The sequence below is a fragment of the Styela clava genome, chromosome 2 (assembly GCF_964204865.1).
Source record: "Styela clava chromosome 2, kaStyClav1.hap1.2, whole genome shotgun sequence".
NCBI classification, from domain to species: Eukaryota; Metazoa; Chordata; class Ascidiacea; order Stolidobranchia; family Styelidae; genus Styela; species Styela clava.
Window position 1 is genome coordinate 18,165,028 of NC_135251.1, and position 21,383 is coordinate 18,186,410.

At 34.2% G+C, this 21,383-nt stretch overlaps 1 protein-coding gene across 2 annotated transcripts; it reads right to left on the reverse strand.

Annotated features, from left to right (window-relative positions):
* Positions 1–1,574: 1,574 nt before the first annotated feature.
* Positions 1,575–15,362, reverse strand: LOC120336233 (T-cell immunomodulatory protein-like). 2 transcript variants are annotated; one of them, XM_039403858.2, is made up of 13 exons: positions 15,170–15,359; positions 13,912–14,002; positions 13,403–13,561; positions 12,705–12,870; positions 11,554–11,749; positions 11,143–11,291; positions 10,777–10,869; positions 10,113–10,244; positions 8,890–9,100; positions 7,920–8,003; positions 6,999–7,197; positions 6,025–6,148; positions 1,575–3,133 (listed from the first exon to the last, which is right to left on the reverse strand). In XM_039403858.2, exons 1-13 carry the CDS (start codon positions 15,263–15,265, stop codon positions 2,956–2,958), a joined length of 1,878 nt encoding a protein of 625 aa, XP_039259792.2. In that variant the 5' UTR covers positions 15,266–15,359; the 3' UTR covers positions 1,575–2,955. The 2 variants fall into 2 exon arrangements, with proteins under 2 accessions (XP_039259792.2, XP_039259794.2); XM_039403860.2 differs by lacking the exon at positions 1,575–3,133 and adding an exon at positions 3,177–5,812 and having other exon boundaries at positions 15,170–15,362.
* Between the last annotated feature and the right edge of the window lie 6,021 nt (positions 15,363–21,383).

The window sequence follows — 21,383 nt, forward strand, 5'->3', positions numbered from 1 at the left end:
GTTACATTTTGTATTTTAACACGCCAAATACAAAAATGCGTCAGAAAAATGATAGAGATAAATACCATGTATACTGAACATAATGAGTAGAATTTCATTTCGACTCTATAATCAGCATTACAGGCAATAAAATAATTAGTAAAAAAAAAATATTATAAAATCAGCGGAGCAAACGAAACCGCAAGTAAGGTTTAAATCTTTTAAATAAAAAAGTGGAAAGAAAAATTATAATTCATACACACTAGAAGAATGAGATATAATAAAATAAAGAAAAGGCGAGAGACATTTAGGATAATATACCTTTTAGGATAATAAGTAAAAAAAACAATCCCACTCCTTCATTCACATGTTACATTCACATCTCCCAAGTAAATACCATATCAATTATCAAATACTATCAGTAATTACAATAATATCATTTATCGATAATGATAACGCTTGTCGTATTTATTATTATTTTGATTCTGATAAAAATCCTTCGTTAACCCTCGTTATTTATGTACGGAAGATGACGCTAGTAATCTAGTGTATTTGTATACGCTCATATCCAATCTTTATAATTATAATATTCAACAAAATGGCGGTAATGGATCGTGGCAAAGTCCGAGTGATAGGAGATGGCGGTTCTCGTGTTTGCCTCTGAAAATAGATTAGGGAAAACGCGAGCAAAAGTGAAACTTTACTGACGAAAACAAATACGTGACACACCACAGGCTGTTGAAATTCAATTGCTACTTCTATAACCGGCCCGAACGAATACCATATTAAGCGCTTCTCTACCGCGCCATGGAAAATAATGATGTTTGAACATTCAGTGGCGCGCTTATTCGCACATTTTACCATAGTCACTGAAGTTGAATGATTCATTTATCCATTCTTAGTTACCGTCGCGGCTGCACTCGTCCTTTTTTCCAGGATTATGATTATACATAATGCTAATTAATGTAAAGTATATATGCTCAATAAATAATCATTGTACTAAATTAAATTGTACAGTTTGGGATTTTATCGTCGACCTTGGGATTTTTTAACGGAAATATCTTAGAAATAATTGAGTGAATGGCGGTCGTTGTTGAAAGAACAGACGAATTACCAAGACCTCAAATCTGATTGTGTACCACGTTTATTTTGGATATTTACTTTCCGTCCACGTATTTTCAACATGTTTCTCGAATAAAACATACTTTCACCTTACTATCTGTTATTTGTAGCTTATTGTTAGCTAGTTATTTTAGAGGTGGGGCGCTAGACTTGACAAATTCTAAAAAGAGGGCACGGATTAAAAAGTTTAATAAGCACTGCTTTAAATGCTGCTAACGGCCACGGATTGCATATTTTACTTGTCAGTGAAAATCGTGGTTGCGCCCTTGACCACACGCGTTATATTTTATTTCCAAAGCTTTGTATGCAATTTACGAAAGCCTGTTATATGTGGTTTACGTCGTGGCATACATAGATTTTTAGAAATGAAGAACCTGTTGTCAGTGAGTTGAGGGAACCCGTTCTTAAAATTTTCGATCCCGGCAATGCATTTAATGCGATTGAATGAGTCTTAATATTCTACTAAATAAAAGCAAGATATACAATCATTTTATTGCACAAAAGCTTATATATTCAAGACAAATGATTGTAATCGTAAAATTCTAAATATTAACACAGTGATGAAACTTTCAAGCAGTTCAACCAGGGCTGGGGAGATAGTCCGAAAGCACAGTGGTCCCCGAGTCGCAGTGAATTCGAATGTGGCTCCAACGCTTCATTTTTTACGTCGGAGATGGTCTTCGGCTCTTTTTCATGGAGGTTCTTATATTTGACCAATGCCATGAAATACCTGCCCAAGTGCAGTTTCGTGGAATATGGACTCAAAACTATGATATAAGAATTTCAGAATTCAAATTTTGAATATATAAATTCAGCACTAAACTTTTAAATTATTACGAATTAAAAATGTATGAGCTCAAAAGGATGGATTTTATTATTCGCTTGAAGTATTAAAAAATTATAAATATTACAAAATAATAATATGGTTAGGAGCTGGAGCCAATCAAATTTCTGGTAGCTCCAACTTCAGCTCCGTCCAACATGGTAAGCTTGGTTTCAGCTCCACCAAAAAGTCAGAGCTCCATGGCTCCAGCTTCCCAGCCCTGAGTTCAACAAAGTTTGCAAAATAAAAGTACAATTTTTCTCATTTACAAAAATTTCTACTGATTTCAGCATATCATCATGACAAGACGTACGTAACTATACCTAAATGTGCAAATATCAGATTAAGTAAAAATTTAACTAAGTTAACAATTTTCAAAACTGTATATGTCCATACAAACAAATAATTTTTATACAAAGTCCTATTGTTCTAAAATTCAGAAGAGGAATACACATATAAAATTTGTGATATTCGACAAATTGCTCTCCTATGATCTAAGTACAAATCATGACTTGTGAAAATCGTTAAATTTCCCGTTCGAAATTGATATTCATATTATTTGATTTCCAAAATAATTTTCCAATTCAAGTTTAGTTTTAACTATGTTGTCTGAATATTTCAAGATAAATATATATACATGAAAATGTGAAAATCTTACGAAATATCGTTCACAAATGTGAATACTTTGAGACTGTCTCTCAGTTTATCAAAGCGGCACTGCTTGGCTTGAATCAATTTTTTTTTTGCTTTTCGGTATGTTGAAAGCTAAATAATTATCTAATTCAAGTTTAGTTTTAACTATGTTGTCTGAATATCCCAAGACCAATATACATTAAAATGTGAAAATTTTACAAAACATCGTTAACAAATGTGAATACTTTGACACTGCCTCTCAGTTTATCAAAGCGGCACTCCTTGGCTTGAATCAAGTTTTTTGCTTTTCGGTATGTTGGAAGCTGACACAATCATCAATATTTATGGAGTGATGTTACAGAACTAAAATCAACTTTCATGTCGTTAGAACATAACTTTCACATGGCGTCAAAATGGAATCCGTAAGATTCTTGAATTTTTTCTTGTTTGTCTTCTCTTCTCTCAAACCAATGAAGTACAAGCGTAGCAATAACTAAAACTCCGCAGGTTCCCAACAAAACAATAGCAGTTGTTATCACACTTTGACTTGGAGTCACCAATACTTTGATTTTCCACCTAGAAAAGTTTCTTATTAAATGGACACAATATATGAATTGTTGTGCTTTATTGTTGTCATTGTTGAGAATTTGAAAAAAAAAACGCTTTTTCTATCTCAATATCAAAATTTGAAGTTGGAAGAAAATGATAGAAATCTAATGCTAGTTATTTTATTATTATTTTTGTTTGAGAGTCCTACGGGCCTGATATTTTATCATAAAGTTCGTTAGTTTTCAAAAAAGGCCGAAACACCTTCATATGACATTGGGTACAAGTTTTTCAAATTTGTCTAAAATTTTGCTGACATTTCGCTGGCCATGTTATTTATTTAAACTCTGCCATCTGGCTTTATTTCAGTTTGATAAATTAGAGTTGTCAACGAATTTATTTTTCAAATGAATCAAACAATAGCGATCAATCAGAGGCAACCCTAGCTATGCCGTGGAAAACGGGAACCTTGACTTTCTACACCGGCATCGTGAAGCGAGTTCATGAGAACTCACTGAAATGGTAACGAAACTCCCTAGAGAGTAACACTACAAGGTACCACTAGTGCCAGAAGCTTTTTATAAATCATCAAATATTAAACAGTGTCATGGAGTCACATATATCAACAAATATCCATCCATAATGACCCTTTCAATCGAGCGACTTAATGACATTGAAGCCCATATTGTAAATAATGGAAAAGAAATAAATTACAAAAAATTGATGACAAATATGACTAAATGGGAAATGTTCATTTTTAGGGGCGCAGCCAGGATTTTCAGAAAGTGGTCTCAAAATCGGAAATTCCAGTGCAACGGCTTCTAAAACAGTTGCAGCGATTACGCCGATCATTAAAATAGCCTACTTTTCAGCGAATAACGATTTTTCCAAGTGCAGTTTCAAGTATTTTGTGGCGTCTAGAGCTGCCGCAAAACTATGGCGGGATTTCCAAACCATTGCCGCTGTGTCCAAACACACGGCGACTGAATTTTTAGCTGCTTCAAATTAATAGCGAGCTGCCGTGGTCACGCAGCAAATTGAATACCACCAATTTTGCTGCCGTAATCACGGCATGTCGGCTGTACTAGCAGGGCTGTCCCTGATGGTGATAATTATTGGGTAAGTTGGAATGTTTTTCTTATGAATACAGTTTTGATGTATTTGGGGTTAGGTTTAGGTTTAAGTAGATATAATTTCGCATGATAAACTAAAATATTGTACATGACTTTGTAAATATACCGGTAACAGCGCGATAAAACCATGGCAAGAGACGCCGCGGTACGTTCGTGGCAGGAGCTGCCATGAAGTGGTAAGAACTGCGCCTCGATTTTTCTGTTGAGCAAAATATCCAATCCATGGTCGATATGAGCATTTAAATTGTCTTACCATATTAATTCAATTGTGTTTAACGTAACCCCGCTTTGAGCCGACTTGTGATGGAATAAGAGCATTACTACGGCAATGTGCGTACATAAAATACGTGGTTAAACTGCCCGATTAGATTTGATTCGTATTTTTTTGCTATCATGGGATTCGTGAAATTTGAGCTGTCCTTTCAACAATGACTGCCACGATTATTTTTAAGATCGCCGTTAAAAAAAGGTCAGCGATAAAATATCAGAGTACAATTTATTGTAGTATAATAAAAAAAAATTGAACATAATGTTACATTGTCAAAGCATCATAATCCAGAAAAAAATCGAGTGCCGGCCCCGATGGTAATTTAAAAAATGGTTAGTCGAATTGTTCAACTTCCTACCAAGAGGACTATGTGTGCGAAATTTGGCGATTTACAATGTCTAAAATAGCGTTTTTGATTTGTCGTGCCGATTCTAAAACAAAATTTATGGTGTTTTACGTCATATTTTCCGTCTTGACATTCACTTCCTTATTTTCAGTCTCTAATTTTAATTTGGACTATGGATTCACTCCTTTGATTATATTTAGCGTCTCGTCACAGATGATCACATAATAACCAGTTTTTCACACTTGGAAGCAAAGTTCCGGACGATAAAAACTAATTATCAACGTCCTCGTGGCACATATCCCGAGAATTCTAAAAATTAGCGGAAATATAGTTTACAGACATATGAAAAAAAATTTCCGGTGTTTTTCGTTATACTATATGTATTTTATATTATAAAACCGCTTTCCAATCTCGACATTCACTCCCTTATTTTCGGTCGGAAATTTCAATTTGAGTTACGGAATTACTTATTTGATTAAATTTTGCGCCTCGTGGCACATGTCCAATAGTATACTGCAAACGGCCTAAATATGTCACCTTCATATGACCCACTGACGAAAACAATTGGCAATTTTACCAATATTAGCCCGACTCATCAGCGAATTTGTCGGTCATCCCGAAAGAGGGGACACCACAAGGCTGCGCCACTGGGCATTAGAAATATGGATAAGTATATTCAGGTAAAAACAAATACTAGTATGCTATAAAGTATATGTAAAAGGCTGTGGTTTGGGACACGAGTAAACCTTAGCTCCCCAAATAATTAACGTGAAAATTCAATTCCAACTCTAGATTCTAAAATCACAAACTTACACTTTATTCAATAACAAACACAAAAGCAGAAGTTGATTGTTAGAGACGATTCAATAATTGAAATATTACAGAAAATTAGCGAAAACTATTGAAATTGTGTCAAAGCCAGTTGCACATTTGCACAGTTGCACATCTTTCTGGAGTTGCAGCTAAAGTGGAAAAATCGAATATATCGGGCTCAGTGCCGAAAGTAACGACTTCTAAGATTGATTATCAAAGTCAAAATTTGTAAGGAACTTGAAACACAATTTATTGAATAAGTATTCTCAGAAGACAGAAAGGAAAAAAAAGCTTCCAAGTTATGTGTGATTTTTATCGACTTCAGAGTTAATACATCACACAGCAAAAACACTTGACATACCTGTTGGGAGAAGATCGTGGGTAAGGATTCACATATAATTGTGAGTTTGGGATCAACATCGGCCATGTATAATTCCTGGGTGTGAATGGATCTTCAGTTGATAATGATGTGTTTGGTTTAATTGCTAAAATAAAGAAAATAGCCCTGCTCAGCAGATTATATTTTTGTGTTAAGCTAATTTTAATAATAGAAAGCTTGGAAGTTACCGAAACCAAATAAACACAGGTATAAGACAAAACAATGTAAATATGGGTGTCTCTTTCTGGAAAAGCAGAAACGGATACATATTGGGCTACATTGTTTTTAGACGATAAGAAATCCAAACTGACATTGGTTTAACAAAAAATCACACTCAGAATATGACATCAATATAGTAAGACTAACAACTACCTACATCGACTTGGTGATGGGGCTGTTTTAATGCTACATTAACAATCTAACGACCTAATATTGGTCCGAGAATCAGAATATTCATATAAACATTCCTTAAAAAAGTTACCCTAGTCTGAAGAAAGTTGTCTATATATCCGACTGTTTATAATGGGCCATATGCATGAATAAATAACTACCACGTTTTGCTTCTGGTGTGTTTTAATAACATTTGCCATTACATGTTAAAGCACCAGGCGTGATCCAAATTTAAATGGATTTTTTAAGAGAATTAGTGCAAAGAAAGGTAACAGGTAGTAGGTCTGGAAAACGTGGATTTTCAACAAAAGTATTTTGAGGGTCGTTTTATTAAGTTACGAAAATAGCTATGTAGTATACAGAATTTTTTATTATTTTCATTTTAGAAGGGGATGATTCCAACCCGCGGGCTTCACCCCTGCTTCTAAACATAATTGTTTAGAATCTCACATAGAAAGAAATGCTAGAGGACAGTGTATTTATTTTTCCGTTCTTGGTATTGCACCCAATCCTCATATAAATCTTCCTAAGCCAGTCAATAGTTTAAAATAAGAGTTAACTTCTACCTGGATCTGAATCATCATTGTTATCAACGAGAGTTATAACAGGATCATCAGGATCAATAATCAAAGGAACTGGAACAGAAACCATCAGTTGATCAACAAAATTTGCCAATCTACCAAGTCCAAATATAATATAGGGTAGTTGCAATGATAAATGGGAAGATTGTGACATTTGACCAAGAGAACCACACTGCGCTCCTCCCTGGAATATAATGAATAATATTGCAGATTTTTAATGTGTTGTATATGAAGCATACAAAAAGGAGTGACAACACTATATTAAATCAAAAATATGAATGCCACATGCTTTCCTACAAGTTAATTGCACAGAGTTTAAACCAAAGGCAGCCAAAGCAGAAGATATTAGTAATTAGAATACATTCCAAAATAATATTTTTATTTCAATATGCATGCAACAGCTTCTGAAACGATCGCCGCGATTGGGCCAAGAGAGTCGACTTTTTCGGTGGATACTGACTTTCTTTTTTTGCGCAAAGTATTTAATTCGTGACCAATATGAGCCTTTGAAATACCTTGATGTACCAATTTTAATTGGGTACAACTTTTTTCGTGGTGGCATGGACTTAAAAATAAATAAAAGCATAACTGCTCTGAAATAACACAGAAAAAAAAAAGTTTTTACCACCATGGCTTCAAAGAAAAGCACCGCAATTAATTAGGATTGGAAAAAACAAAACAGAATGTACTCGCGTAACACCTGGAAAAACCTTCCCGTGGTCGTTAGTACGCGTACCACAGGTAGGTTGGGAATCACTGATTTAATGGAAAATTCAACAAAAAAAGTGGCCAATTCAAATTTAACAAATTGAAAAATATCACATTTTCTACTTTCGATTCATATACAAAATAATATCCAACAACAGGTACACCAGCATGCAAAAAAAAATACTATTACCATCTTACCATGGTATTTGTCGTTTCATATAATATATATGGTCCTGGTACATTCACGCCATACACAGCTGTATCGTTATGACCGGAGAGAACCTTCAGAAAAGAAACAAAATTTTCAGTTTCACATTACTTAGTAATCAGTGGAATTGGTACTAATTTTGTTCGCCTACTTTACATGAAGTTGTGTAAAGAGAAGGAAGCCTATGGGCAGGGAGTATATTCACTTGGCTAAAACAGAAAGTCTACGAACTCGTAAGAAAACTAAAAAAAGGAATATAGTTATAAAATTATGGTCTAACCGTAAACTGGTACTGTGGTACACATTCTACGGGAGTACACGAATTTGTACCACCATTACCAAGTAAAAGGTTTTGAGTATAGAAAGGGAGGCTATTATTGTGTGCGATTGATTTGTTGAAATCGCCGATTGTCTTCGTCATCTTGACGTGTTTTTTAGCCAGTAAATAACGATATTATGACAGTAAACTATATTTTTGCAAGTGAGCCCAATCTCACAAATATTTCTCTGCACATATTGTTTCACGAGGACATTGATTAATTGTTTATTTTTTTTTCGCCCAGAACTGTGCGTCCAGTGTGAAAAAATCGGTATTATGAGAGCTTTGGTGGCGAGACGCTGACGATAACTAAGGGTGAATTCGAAACTCAAATTATGATGATATATGAGTTAATCAATGTAAAGTATGTTCAATCAATTTTTTACTATACAAAAATAAATTATACTCGTAGCCATGGGATATTACGACAATAACAAGTTCACACCATTGCAAAAATAGGCATTGAATCCAATTGAAATCGGGTACACTTTGATATCTGCAGATTGTCGTGGTATTTTAGAGTAAGTATGTGATCGGGGGGACTGTTTCAGAAGTCGTTGCATGGCAATATCCGATTTTGAGACCCCTCCCCCTTTCTATAAATCCTAAAAAAAATTCTATAAAAATGAATGATCTCTAACCTGAACCCTCAGAAATGTGACATCATCAGCGATCATATTTTTATAGGCTTTCATAGTGTATTTATCATCATCATTTGTTTTTGTAGTTACAATAATATCCAACGTTCCATCCATGTTGAAATCGTAGAATGAAGAAAGAACAGCGTTATCTGAATTCGGCATTTCCAGCCATATACCAAGCTGCCTTCCTGGGCCAGTGCAGTTGGTTGTTCTGTGAAAAATTTATAATGGCATAACATGCAGCATTGTTTTGGCCCTGTTAATTCAGTTTGAAATGTTTTTTCAGTGTTATTCTTCAGAATAGTTCAGTATTCGATTATGGACGCTGGACGCTGGACCAAGGCACTCATAAAAAAGGTACTAATAAAAAATAGTAATCTAATCGAAACTATGTTAAATATACCTTTTTTACTCTCCAAAATTCAATATTTGTTAATAACCTATACAAGTTATTTATGTATGTTGTATACTAGACAAGCCTGAATATAGAATATATGCAATATAGGCCTATTCCAGTTTCAGTAATATTCTTCCATGATATACTCGAACTGGATTGTAGCAATGAGCAAAACCCTTCGTGGCGAAAGAAAACGATGTGATTTGTGGACAACTGACCATCTCTTTATCGAATGTGTTTTATTGAAGTTTGTTGATATGTGTTTTACGAAACTTGGTTTATATAAACTGGTGGTTTTAACCAGGTTGGTTGAGTCATAACCAATAATTCAAACATGGAGTGGCCCAGGATAAAATTAATTAAAAAACGTTGGCTCATATCTTCATCTGAGTTGCACACCCCCAGTCCTACATCCCTGCTTGGTATATTCACATTTGTGTAGTTATTATAAGTACATAATGTACTCTCTTACAAATCGACCAAGATGAAATGTTGAACCTGAGCACTCATTTTTTTCTAATTGTGGTAATAAAAATAATCTCAAATATGTATTTGACAATGTATACCAGTTACCACAAAAGCTATATGTTCAAATGAATCAAACGTTTACGTAGCCCTGCAGTGCACAAGAACAAATTATTCAAAAATTATAACTATTCTACATAATAAGTCAGCTTGAAATTCCTATCGAAATATACTACATAGCATATTATTGGCATTGTGCATAACTAGAAAGGGTGTATGAATGACTAACTACAGAAAAACAAGTGCCAATGAGATAAGATTATCACATACTCTCAGTTCTCAAAGAATGTAAAAAACCTACTTGCACATATCATTATAGAAAACAACAGCTTTCCGGATTCCTTCTTTATTTTGCATTATCATGAGAATATCTGGATAGGAATCAAGATTGAAGTCAGCAATGTGTAGCGTGTTATGTACATGAAGGAGTTCACTGAAATGCATGAAATCATAAATATAAAATGATGTTGTGTATGTCTGTTTATTTAAAAATGCAAAAATGAATGAGACAAAACTTGAAAAATCATGATCCACGTTCAACAACAATTTAGGTTCCATATATCGGTTATAAGCGATTTATCAAGAGTGTTGCTTCAGTTCAGACTAACACAAATAGAGGCGCATGTTTCTGTAACGTTTCGTCCAACCAATGTCAGACATACAGAATTGTTAACTAACTTGCGTCAGACGAAACACTAAAGAAATAGATTTGTGTTACTGTGCAGCAAGACAATTAATCCCTTAGAACTGTTATCTTCACTCTTGCTACAGCATCCTTGCATTATATGATACAGATCCGCCAGCACAAGCATAGAATATGGATAAGTAGTTAGTCCTGCAGAAACTCAATCTATAGCACCATATAGTACAGTGGTAAATCTAATAAAGAAGTTTTTTTCCATTTTCCTAATACCTGACAATGCAAATAAAATATTCAAGCGAATTTGAGATAATTTATAACTCACTCTTTTGTATTAGGAAAACTCCATTCTTCATTGGTAGAAAATAAATTATACCATTTGTCGTTTGCGTAAATGACAATTTTTCCATCTTTGCAACTACATAAAACAAAAAAAGGAGTGGATCAAACCTGATAAATGCAAAATAAAATTAAATGAGCAATCCAATTTTTGAACCTTCTCCTCCGCCCAAATCACATATCAGTATCTTACTCATAATTACTGCAACAAAATGAGGGCTCAACCAAAAAGGGCGAAACCAGAAAAAGTAAAGATGTTTCAATAAAACTAAAAAATTATTTTGGTGAATATTGCTTTGGTGAACCATGACTAAATTCCAGATTAAAAACCACGAGTTAAACATCATGGTACCTGTCTGCATCAAGTGTGCATACTGCAATAAGAATATCTTGTTTTCCATCTGCATTGAAATCAGAGAATGCCACCGGGCTGACTTTTACATTCGGATCATTTTCATAGGTTGATATTGTCTTAAATTGTACCAAACCAGATGATGAACCCTGTTCAAAGATGTAGGATTTAAGATGAGATTAATCATGATTATCGAAGAGAATTCTAAAAAAATTTCGCATTCTTCAATGCTAGTTATAATTTACATTAAAATTTCTGATAAGCATACTTAACATGCAATTAGGGGAAGGCATACATTGTGACTCGGATATGTCAAAATTTCTACTTTTATATGAAAAATATGAATACAGACAATAAAAAAATTGTCAATTAAAAAATAACAAAATTAAGTGAATTAGTGCTCATACTCACATTCCAAATTTCATATTCAATTTTTCCTTCTTTTTCAGAAGTAAGAAATAAATCCGCAGAACCTTCTCCGGTCAAATCAATAAATGCATTAGAGTGTGGGGAATATGGATCAAGGAGTTCGATGTCATCTCGTGTTTTGAAAGGCTTCGACACAAAACTCCATTTATCTTGTTTGGTCACCCCTATAAGAAATCCTCTAAAAAAGAATATACATTGATGTAGTACAAATAAAACATAAATTGAACATAATTAGTAACTGACTTTTTTGTTATATGGGCTATTAGACTAGAGTCCTATTTAAATCTGTGTCTTCAGAGAAATAAGATAAATTTGATACTATTCAAAACCGTTACATAGATTATTGTATTATAATTTTTTGAAATTCTGATGATGAATTAAAATTATAATTTCAAAACTATATCATTGCCTTGATTTCTCCCTCGACCATTGCTCCTTGTCCTTTTATTAAGGACTTCAAGTTCATAGCAAGACAATACTATTTACACCCCGGTAGTCGAACATAATTCATTCAGAATTGGTGTTCAACTTCTGAATTGTTCGAGTACCGAAACATTTTTGCCATAAGAAACCATTTGCCATAATAGTTTTTACACATTCCAAAATAGGCCCTTCCCAAAACATATTAACAACACGTGTACCTAAATAAAAATAATTATTTAAGTGTTTACATAAATATTTATGCGCAGTAATGCGCATCAAAGAATGCGCAAATTTCGTCAAGCTCTATAAGACAAAATGCGCATCCAAAAATGCGCACCTTGTGGTGGTACCGCTTTCACGTTAGTTGTGAAGATTGTTGTACCAGTAATCTACTGTGACAGATTGCAATACTCATACTAGTACGTTTAGGTCTTTATGTCCATGTTATATTTGATTTCTTGTTGAATGATCAATAGGCAGCTGCGATGTGCGGTTCCATTTTGAGTACCGCAGCATTTTTTGATTAGAATTTCTTGGTCGACCTCTGAATTTTTCGAGAATCGAGTTGTTCGACTACCGAGGTATCACTGCGCTATTATTTGTGTCATAAAATGATGATTTAAAAAAGAATTCGATCATTTCTTCATAATGATCAGATAAGCAGCACAATCTCCAATACTTTGAACTATAATATCATAATAATCACCTACCTGGTAGTGTGGTTTGAATAAACAACAAAAAGATCAGAAATTGTATCCGCATTTGCATCTAAAACTAAAGGCTCATCATAAAATCTTTCTGGACATTCATAGAAATTTTTCGATGAAAATTTTCCATCTTTACCACCCCAATAGATTAAGACACGGTACATATTTTCTAAATCAAAATATACATTGCTATAAATATTACATGAAAAGATAAAATGAATGTGTTGTTGTTGTAGTTGAAACAAGACATTATAGGAAAATATAAAATAGGATAGGATTTACATATTTATCCCGGGGAGAGGAGAGCCAATAATACCACTTAATCGTATGGCGAACCATGGCCTCTCGTCCAGGTATCAGTCCATGTCAGGTATTAATAAGCCAGTTATTTGTTTTCAGATGCATGGACTTGAGGGTGAAGGAAGCGGTAACCGACCGGCGGTTATGTGAACCACCATACGCAGCTATGAGTTCAGCAATCCTCTCGCACATAATTAACCCCGCAACCGGCACTCACCATCGGGAATCAGTGGTGCGGTGGGGAGCGTATTCCTAACGCTTAGCATGATGCGCCACACTGCCAAGCCATCTTATCCTAATTATAGATATAATAAGATGCTATCGATATAAAAATATTTTTTAAACACCCTTTCACTAACATTTTCATTTAGTAATAAACCCAACCCATTAGCAATTCTTACCATTTTCTTTGCTAGTGATTAGAAGATCAGTTATATCATCCCCATTAAAATCCGCAGGAACAGCTGATGTTGCAATGACATCTAGTACTAATGTTTGATTCAGTCTCAAGATAGGAAATTTTTCATATGCAAGGAAGATAAGAATTTCTTTCCTAGTATCTAGAAAACAATTAGGCAGGCATTAAGTGGGGGAATATTTCTGAAGAATGAATCAAGAAAAAAGAACCAAACTGGTTATCAAAGGGACACAACCATAATTAAAACAGGGTTTAAAAAAATAAAATATTAAATATTGGGAAAAAAAAATAATTACCAGATAATAGATTCAAGATCCTAATGCTGTTCATTTTAAACCCAGGCCAAGAATTGGGTAGCATGTTCTAGGTCTATCATCCTTTTACATACATTTTCTGTGCAGTACATTGTTTAGTGTAACTGTGTAAGGGTATGAAATACCAACAAAAATTTCCATCATATATATTTATAGATATTGTGCAAAGATACTGTACTTGATATTACAAATACATCTGTTTTCTTATCCATATTGACATCACCATAAGCTGCAGTAAATCCAACCTGGCTTTGATCACCAATGAACTCCTGAATAAAGGAATTAAATGATTAACTTATTTAAATCTCATAAAAAACTTTAGTTAGAAGTATAGGAGTTGTAGTAAATATGAATGATAAGATACTTTCATGTTATTTCTATGAAGCAAACCAGTACAAGGATGAGGTCTAGTGTAGTTTCATACCTCAAGAACTTCTAGTGGGCGAAGCAAAAGGTTTTTTTTTGCTACGCCCACCAGGAGTACTTGAGGTATGAAACTACACGAGACCTTAAAGATGAAGTATTTAACAATTTTATATTTATTTTTTATTCCAATTTGAATCCACAAGACCACAACCTTTCAATTCTTTGACATTCTTCGCAAAAAGAAAAAGGACATATGTCAAGCTACAGAGCTAAGTTCAATTACTATATTTATATTTATTGTTGTTGTCATGTCTGCAAATTCATAGTACACCAACTTAACAGGGATCGATATTATTTTTACCGAGTCATTGACATCAATCAGAAAAAAAATATCCATTGCCATCTTTAGACTGTTGCCGAAGCTTGAATAATTGACCTGGGACCTTTCATACCACTGCACTGTGAGCGCATTCAAGATTTCAAAATTTGCAAGTTTGTTTTTAAATAAAGTGATCTAGCTCAACTCTTCATGCACCCAACTGAGGCAACTTTTGGTTGGGAAATTTGGCATTTGACTCCCAATTGAATTTAGCCATCTTTTTAATAAATATTTCTTTATTGTTCACTCTTGTGTACAAAACCGATATTTAATTTGGCAACTGTTATAAAATTATTAATATGGAGTGGCAATAATTTTTATTATTTTCATTTACTTATTTTTTTTTACTATGTAATTTACCGCGTTCCTCGCATTATTCTTACTTCAGTACTTTATGATATCTCTGTGGTTGTGTGTCAGTGTGTGTGAATTCATTTAATAATTTTAAATTTGGTCTTTAATGCAGATTATAAAGACGAAATTAACCTTATACTTAAAAAGTTTACAGCAAATTCTGTTACTTTGTTATCAGATTATCAGCATATGATTCGCAATAAACCTAAACGATATATAGATATAAAAACAGACTATGTAGGATATTCGAGTAATGTTATTCAGTTATTGTACTTCGCATTTCTAAGCAGATCGGTGAAATCCTAATTTCAGAAAATTGACGTTCACCATACTGTACCTTTGCATCCAGTTCAATTACTGCCGGATCATCTGTAGCAGTTACAAGTAAGAACAAGCCAACATACACTAAAGTTTGGATCAAATATTTTGCCATATTAAAAGTATTAGGCAAATTTTGCACTACGTAAACAACTGCTGGTAAAAAGAGGGTGTAGGCCTAATTACAGAAATGTATATAAATAAAATAGCAGATCCTGAGATCTGACACTGCAGCACTGTACGGTACGGTATTACTAGTAGTGATTCTATACCGCACCGTTGAGGTGTGCCTTAGCCTTACACGCACTTTTTCGGTAATTCCCCTCAACATCATATGCCTTCCTCTAGAAATCGCTAGAGAGCGGAATAATATCTCCCAAACTCGATCGCACAAAAACAAAAATATGAGGAAATTTGAAGACCACATTGGTCGCACATGCAATTTTCAAAGAAAAGACAGTTTAAAGACGTATTAAAACTCAAATGAAAACAATATTGGACAATGCCTAACAAAAGAAATCAAGGTCAAAACCATTTTAATCAGATTATACAACTATCGGTAACAGCTCTTGAAACAAAAACAAATGATAAAGGAAAAAAAAATGTTTCCCAAATGTTTTTATTCTGAAGATTTAATTGAAGCGTTAGATTTTATTAAGTTAAATACGGTTTTCTTGTAATAAATAGGGATTTATATCTCCATGGACCTTTCCCCGAGCATCGACTTTTTTGTTTACTTCGTGACACTGACCAATCAGCAAGATGCAAAAAGTGACGTAACAACGCTCCCTTTTCGCATCCGCCCAGACACTTTTCTCACTCAGACAGATTTTCAAGTGTGGTCGTAAACATTACTTCGTTTTGGCGTTTTTGAACTCTATTCATTAGTTTTCAGTTGTGTTTCGGAAACTTAAATAAAATCAGATCATTCAATGATCACGCCGTCTTCCTAGGAGTTTAAATTTAATTGCTGTAATAAAAAATTAGTGTAGAAATAGCTGTGATAGACTAGGCTAAAATTAATTACCGGTACTTTCAAAAAACAGATTGTTGTATGCGATGAATCATAATGATGGTTTGAAACACATACCCAATTTTACAGGCGCCGCAAAAGCACTCTTCAAATAGCCCCGAAAATTTTGCAATGGTAAAGTATAGGAAGAATTTTTCGAGGGTCAAAGGTCCATTACATTAAGTAATAACATAGATAAAATTGTCGGTAGAACAACACATTGTGGTCAAAAGTAAGCGTCGGGCTCCCGAAGTATGCGAACCAAGATGGCGGACATCGGAATGTAATATGTGTACTAGGTTAGGGTTAGGCCATAATTTTAGGTATAAATACTACGGGAGGCTCTTGGCTAGTCTTCGAACTGATAATAGGACTAAAATAAGGAAAATTGGAAAAAAATTATCGCCTAACCTGTTACCCATGTTACGTTCCGATGTCCGCCATCTAGGTTCGCATACTTCGGGAGCACCGTAAGCGTAAACTATTCTGAATATATACAATAAATATTTATAATGGGTGCATCTGTTTAACTTATTACGTCTACATAAACATACAAAATTTTCGAGGGAAATGAAGTAGTGCATATATTCTGGAGCTTTCTCTGTTTTCCCTTATTTATTAATCGCTTGGCTAAGGCTATTATAGGATAACTGAATGCGGTTTATTTGCAAAAAACACGTTAATTACCCTATATAATATATAGTATATACCATGAATCATTCAAACCCTTCATCAACAATTCTAATCCTATCGATTATAGATGTCTAAAATGTTTTGGCAAGAGGATCAAGAATAGGATGATATCGTCACCTTGTTGTTATCATGAGCCATGTATTTCTCACAATGGAAACAATTTTGCATGAGCAAACTGTATCGTCCATGTATGGTAGACAGAAGCGTGTCAAACTGTAATGCTGCCCGGGACAAGAACCCCCATAGACACGCATCTGATGGTAGATCGGAAATCTAGACGCGTTTTCGTCTCTCATCAAATTTTTGTTGTCCTTACCATTCTAGATGCTATACACTCTACCCCTATTATTTTCTCTCATTGATATTTCCATGATTATCTTATGACTAGATTTATCAAATGTTGTTGAATATTGATTACACTGTTGTTGTTGGGGTGTTTGTTTTTGGGACAAGTCTCCTTTTCTGTAACTTATGAAACAATCTAGCATTCGAAGGTTGCTAGAAGGCTCTTATTTTTAATTATATATATATTTTTTGGACTTTACATAGTACTTTGTAAGACTTCACTTAAAAATTGCTGTTTTCTTTCAATTGGAGAGATACACTTATGTAGTTCGTCACCATTGATCGCTTCCGTTACTCTTGCCAATCTTTTCAGCAAACTCGGTGCTCCAAGACTGTTCTGTACCGGCTTTGGTGTCCATATGTTTCAGAGCTGTTTTCTAGAGTCTAGATCAATGGTTCTCAAACTTTTTTAGCCGCGCCCACTTTTTGAAATTTGCTCTGAGTCTCGCGTCCAACTTCGAGAATAACTAGCTAACGATAAGCTACAAATACCAGATAGTAAGGCGAAAATAGGTTTCATCCGACACGCTGATAATGAACGTAAATATCCAAAATAAAGAAATGTAAATATCGAAAAGAAGGCAGGCAAGATCAAATCTAATTAATTATTTTTAATTTTATTAGCTTCACGCCCCTTCAAAAATTGTCTTCGCCTCCTTTGTGGGACGCGCCTCGCCGTTTGAGAACCACTGTTTCAGACTCTAGATCAGGGTGGTCCAAGGTTGTCGGCTTCGGGGGCCAAATTATTTTTGCATTGTTCGCGGGCCACAATATAGTCAAGAATAGATAAACAGTGCAATGCAAAACAAACACTTTTATTGTGCAAACGCATTGATCAGTATTTGTCATTTATCAAGTCAAAACAGCCAAAAACCACCAAAGAAACTTACTAGAACCTGCAAATATCCTTCTATATCTATATTCAGTGTAATTACAAACTCTTCATAACTGAAAAAGTGCTTCCACAAATGTAAGTGTTTCCAAACTTCGATACAATTTTTGAAGCAAAATCGTAACTTTGGAAAATGCTCACTTCCAGTTAAAATTCGTCAGCTTTCTTTTCAAACTCATGTTTGCAGAATAAATGTAGATTAATTGATTACGAAATGTAAGGTACAGGAGGGTAATTACTAAGTTTTCTGACATACAGGCAGCATTTTTTTGTGATACTGTTTGGGCTGGTTGCAGAAAACATCCGGCGTGAATTATATTTTTAGGTCATAACATTAATATTTAGTTATCAGGCATAGTCAACCTAGGCTAAAAATAATCCGCATTCGATTTTTAGTTTTCTATGATGTCAAAATTGTTAGCATATATCTCGAAAAAAAAGATAGGAAGTCAGACCGCCATGCACGTCATTCGACTTCGCTGGTTGCCTCAGCTAGCCATAACACTAGTCAATTAACAGACATTAATGATGTAACAATATGCCAAAAGATTTTTCTGGATAATTTTATGACAAAACAACACCAAATGCGATTTTTTGATTACTGTCCGAGTGACGCGGACCAAAGATAATGAAGCTGTGGGCCTGGGTTAAATTGTCTAAATATATGGCATGCCGCATACTTGGGTTTTAGGCTAGTATGATTTTATGCATACATCACGTTTCCAAATTAAATAATTACCACCTTATCTATATAATAACATGATGAATAAACCTACATAGAATTACATACATATTGTACAGGACATTTTTTGTGATGTTAAAATTTGGATGTTTCAGTTTTAAAAATTTCCATTAGTGAAAATAAAGTGAATTTTGAGTTATCATTTATATTATATTTTTCATTTTATATAATAACATAATGTTTGATTGAAAAACACCTTCTTGTAACACTTACCTTTAATTCTCGTACAGACAATATAAGCATTGTTCGATTAGGATAAATAAAAAACCTAATTATGTAAAGCTATGTATTCCAAATTGGACTTCTTAAAATTGTGCATATTTTATTTTCCAGAATTGAGGGTGAAATTTAAGTTGCATATGTGCCATCTTTGCTTTATCCTTGAATTTACTCGTCGCCAAAGATCCGCTGAAGTAGAATTTGTGGCTTATATCTACTAAGCCGCTTAAGAATAGTAATGAATGATTTTTCCCTTTACGTCGATTGTCATAATTGAGGCAATTATTTTATGCTTATGAGCAAGTACCTCGTTCGCTGTTCATTCGATTTACTGAAGATAAGGAGTTAATGAGCTGTCGTTGTGAGTCACCAGTTGATTTGGCATTTTCATTATTCACTTCATAATAGGTTCATGAGGCTTTGATTTGTAGAAATATATGCTGATATTTGAATTTGTAGTTTAATTTTAATTAGCCTCGAAACAAGCTATAAATATCACTATCTTCGTCGCAATATTTATCTTACACATTCTTGAGATAATTGCGATCCGCGAGTTACCGTTCGCTCAATCGAATTGAGGAAACACGATAATTTTTTAAATTTCCCATGGATACGCGCAGAGCTTTGAGAAGATAATGTCCGCATTCTTAACTTGGGAGTCGGTCAACCTCGTATTGCCGAAGTATAGCCTGCCCCCTTCCGATTATATTTCATGATTATTGTTTGTTTGTTTTATTCTTACTGCAATATGTACTTTTATGTAATGAAATATTCGGAAATAAATCATTATCTATCTCCAATTCCTCATTATAGTCACAGTCAAGTTTATTTTTTACATCCAGTAAAGAATAACATACGAAATTAAGAAAAAAATAAATGAAATCCAACTTTTACATCGAGTAAGTGTAAAAATTGAAAACAGATTATACCATAATCATACTGATTTCAATTATAACGATGTCTTTCGAGTTCGTGACATTTTCGTTTTAACAAAACAGCATATCAAAACTTTCAGGGCTGAACTATGTCGAATTACTTGTTTTCCTTGTCGCCAATTTTGTACGGAAAGAGTTATTCATTCGCCAGATAATCTTTGTGTTCTGCAAAGTTAGATAAACGCCCGAGGCTATAATCTGATATTTGAGGCAAGATACATTGTTTTTTTTCTGTTGATGACAACGCCTTCGCACGGAATACGCGCGTGTATGCCATTTAAGGGATGAGCTATTGTGATTTTATCATTGTACCACGATAATACAGTATAGTTTCGAAAAACAATATGCTAGCTGTAAAGTTGAACTAGAACCGTGGTATTGTTATGCGCGAGATACGTCGTTATAATACATTCGTGGCAATTCCGAACCGATTACAATAAATGTTGCAAACGATATTCTAAAACTATAACAGAATTTTTCAGAGAAGTATGATTTTCTCTGGAAACAGTGACGTATCTTGCCAGAATTTGTATGGTAAATTGCGATTTCGATAAAATAGAAATTGAGGTTTCGAATGAGAATGTTCAAGTTTAGATTTGTTATTAATTTGCTAACGCTGACACGATTGAACAGTAAATAAATCAATAACTGGATCAATTAGGATTCATGGTGACTTTTCGACAAGTAATGCGTTATGATATTTTCACCAAAATCTATGAAGGAAAATCAACATGATTATTTTTGTAATTTGGAAAATGCTCTATTGAGCCTAATGGTTATTTCATTTATGGTGGCATGTTTTGTTGTTGTCGAATAAACAGATCGCATATTTATACTCAACAAAGTAAGTTATATTTTTCTGTTAGCGACTTTGGTTCAGCTGTTATGAATATATCACTGTTATGCGATGGCCGTGGTAATAGTTTGTTTGGGTTAGTTGAATCAGCGCATACTACATTCTCCGAAACGCCTCATTTCTCACAAAAATTACCACACGAGACGCACAAGCCGCATCGGCTATTAGAGCTTATTTTTTCATTTGTTGCGATTGTAGACGCGTCATACAGCACGATGACGAAGCTGCGCACTAGTGTTAGGCAGTAAACACATTGGTAGACTTACGCAATGCATTCGCCCAGAAATAGAACGCCGAAGAATTAATTGTTTGAGTTTATGCGAAGGTTTACGAATGGTCAGAGAAGGAACCGATAGCTTGTGTGACAGCTCCACGAACTCAGTCCCACATTGGAAGCGATTCAATTTGTCGGTTACTTCATGGAAATTAGGGTTTGCGAGAAATGCGATGTAATGATTTAGAGCTATTCAACTTATTTCTTATATATATATTTAATGTAGTTTAGTATTTTGTTGGGCTTACAAACACTCAATTTGGAC

Coding starts and splice junctions, on each gene's coding strand:
- LOC120336233 (XM_039403858.2), bottom strand. CDS start 15,265: ATGGCAAAATATTTGATCCAAACTTTAGTGTATGTTGGCTTGTTCTTA. Junction 12,871..13,402: donor AATCACTAGCAAAGAAAATG/GTAAGAATTGCT, acceptor ATTTTGATTTAG/AAAATATGTACCGTGTCTTA. Junction 10,870..11,142: donor TGCACACTTGATGCAGACAG/GTACCATGATGT, acceptor TGTTTTATGTAG/TTGCAAAGATGGAAAAATTG.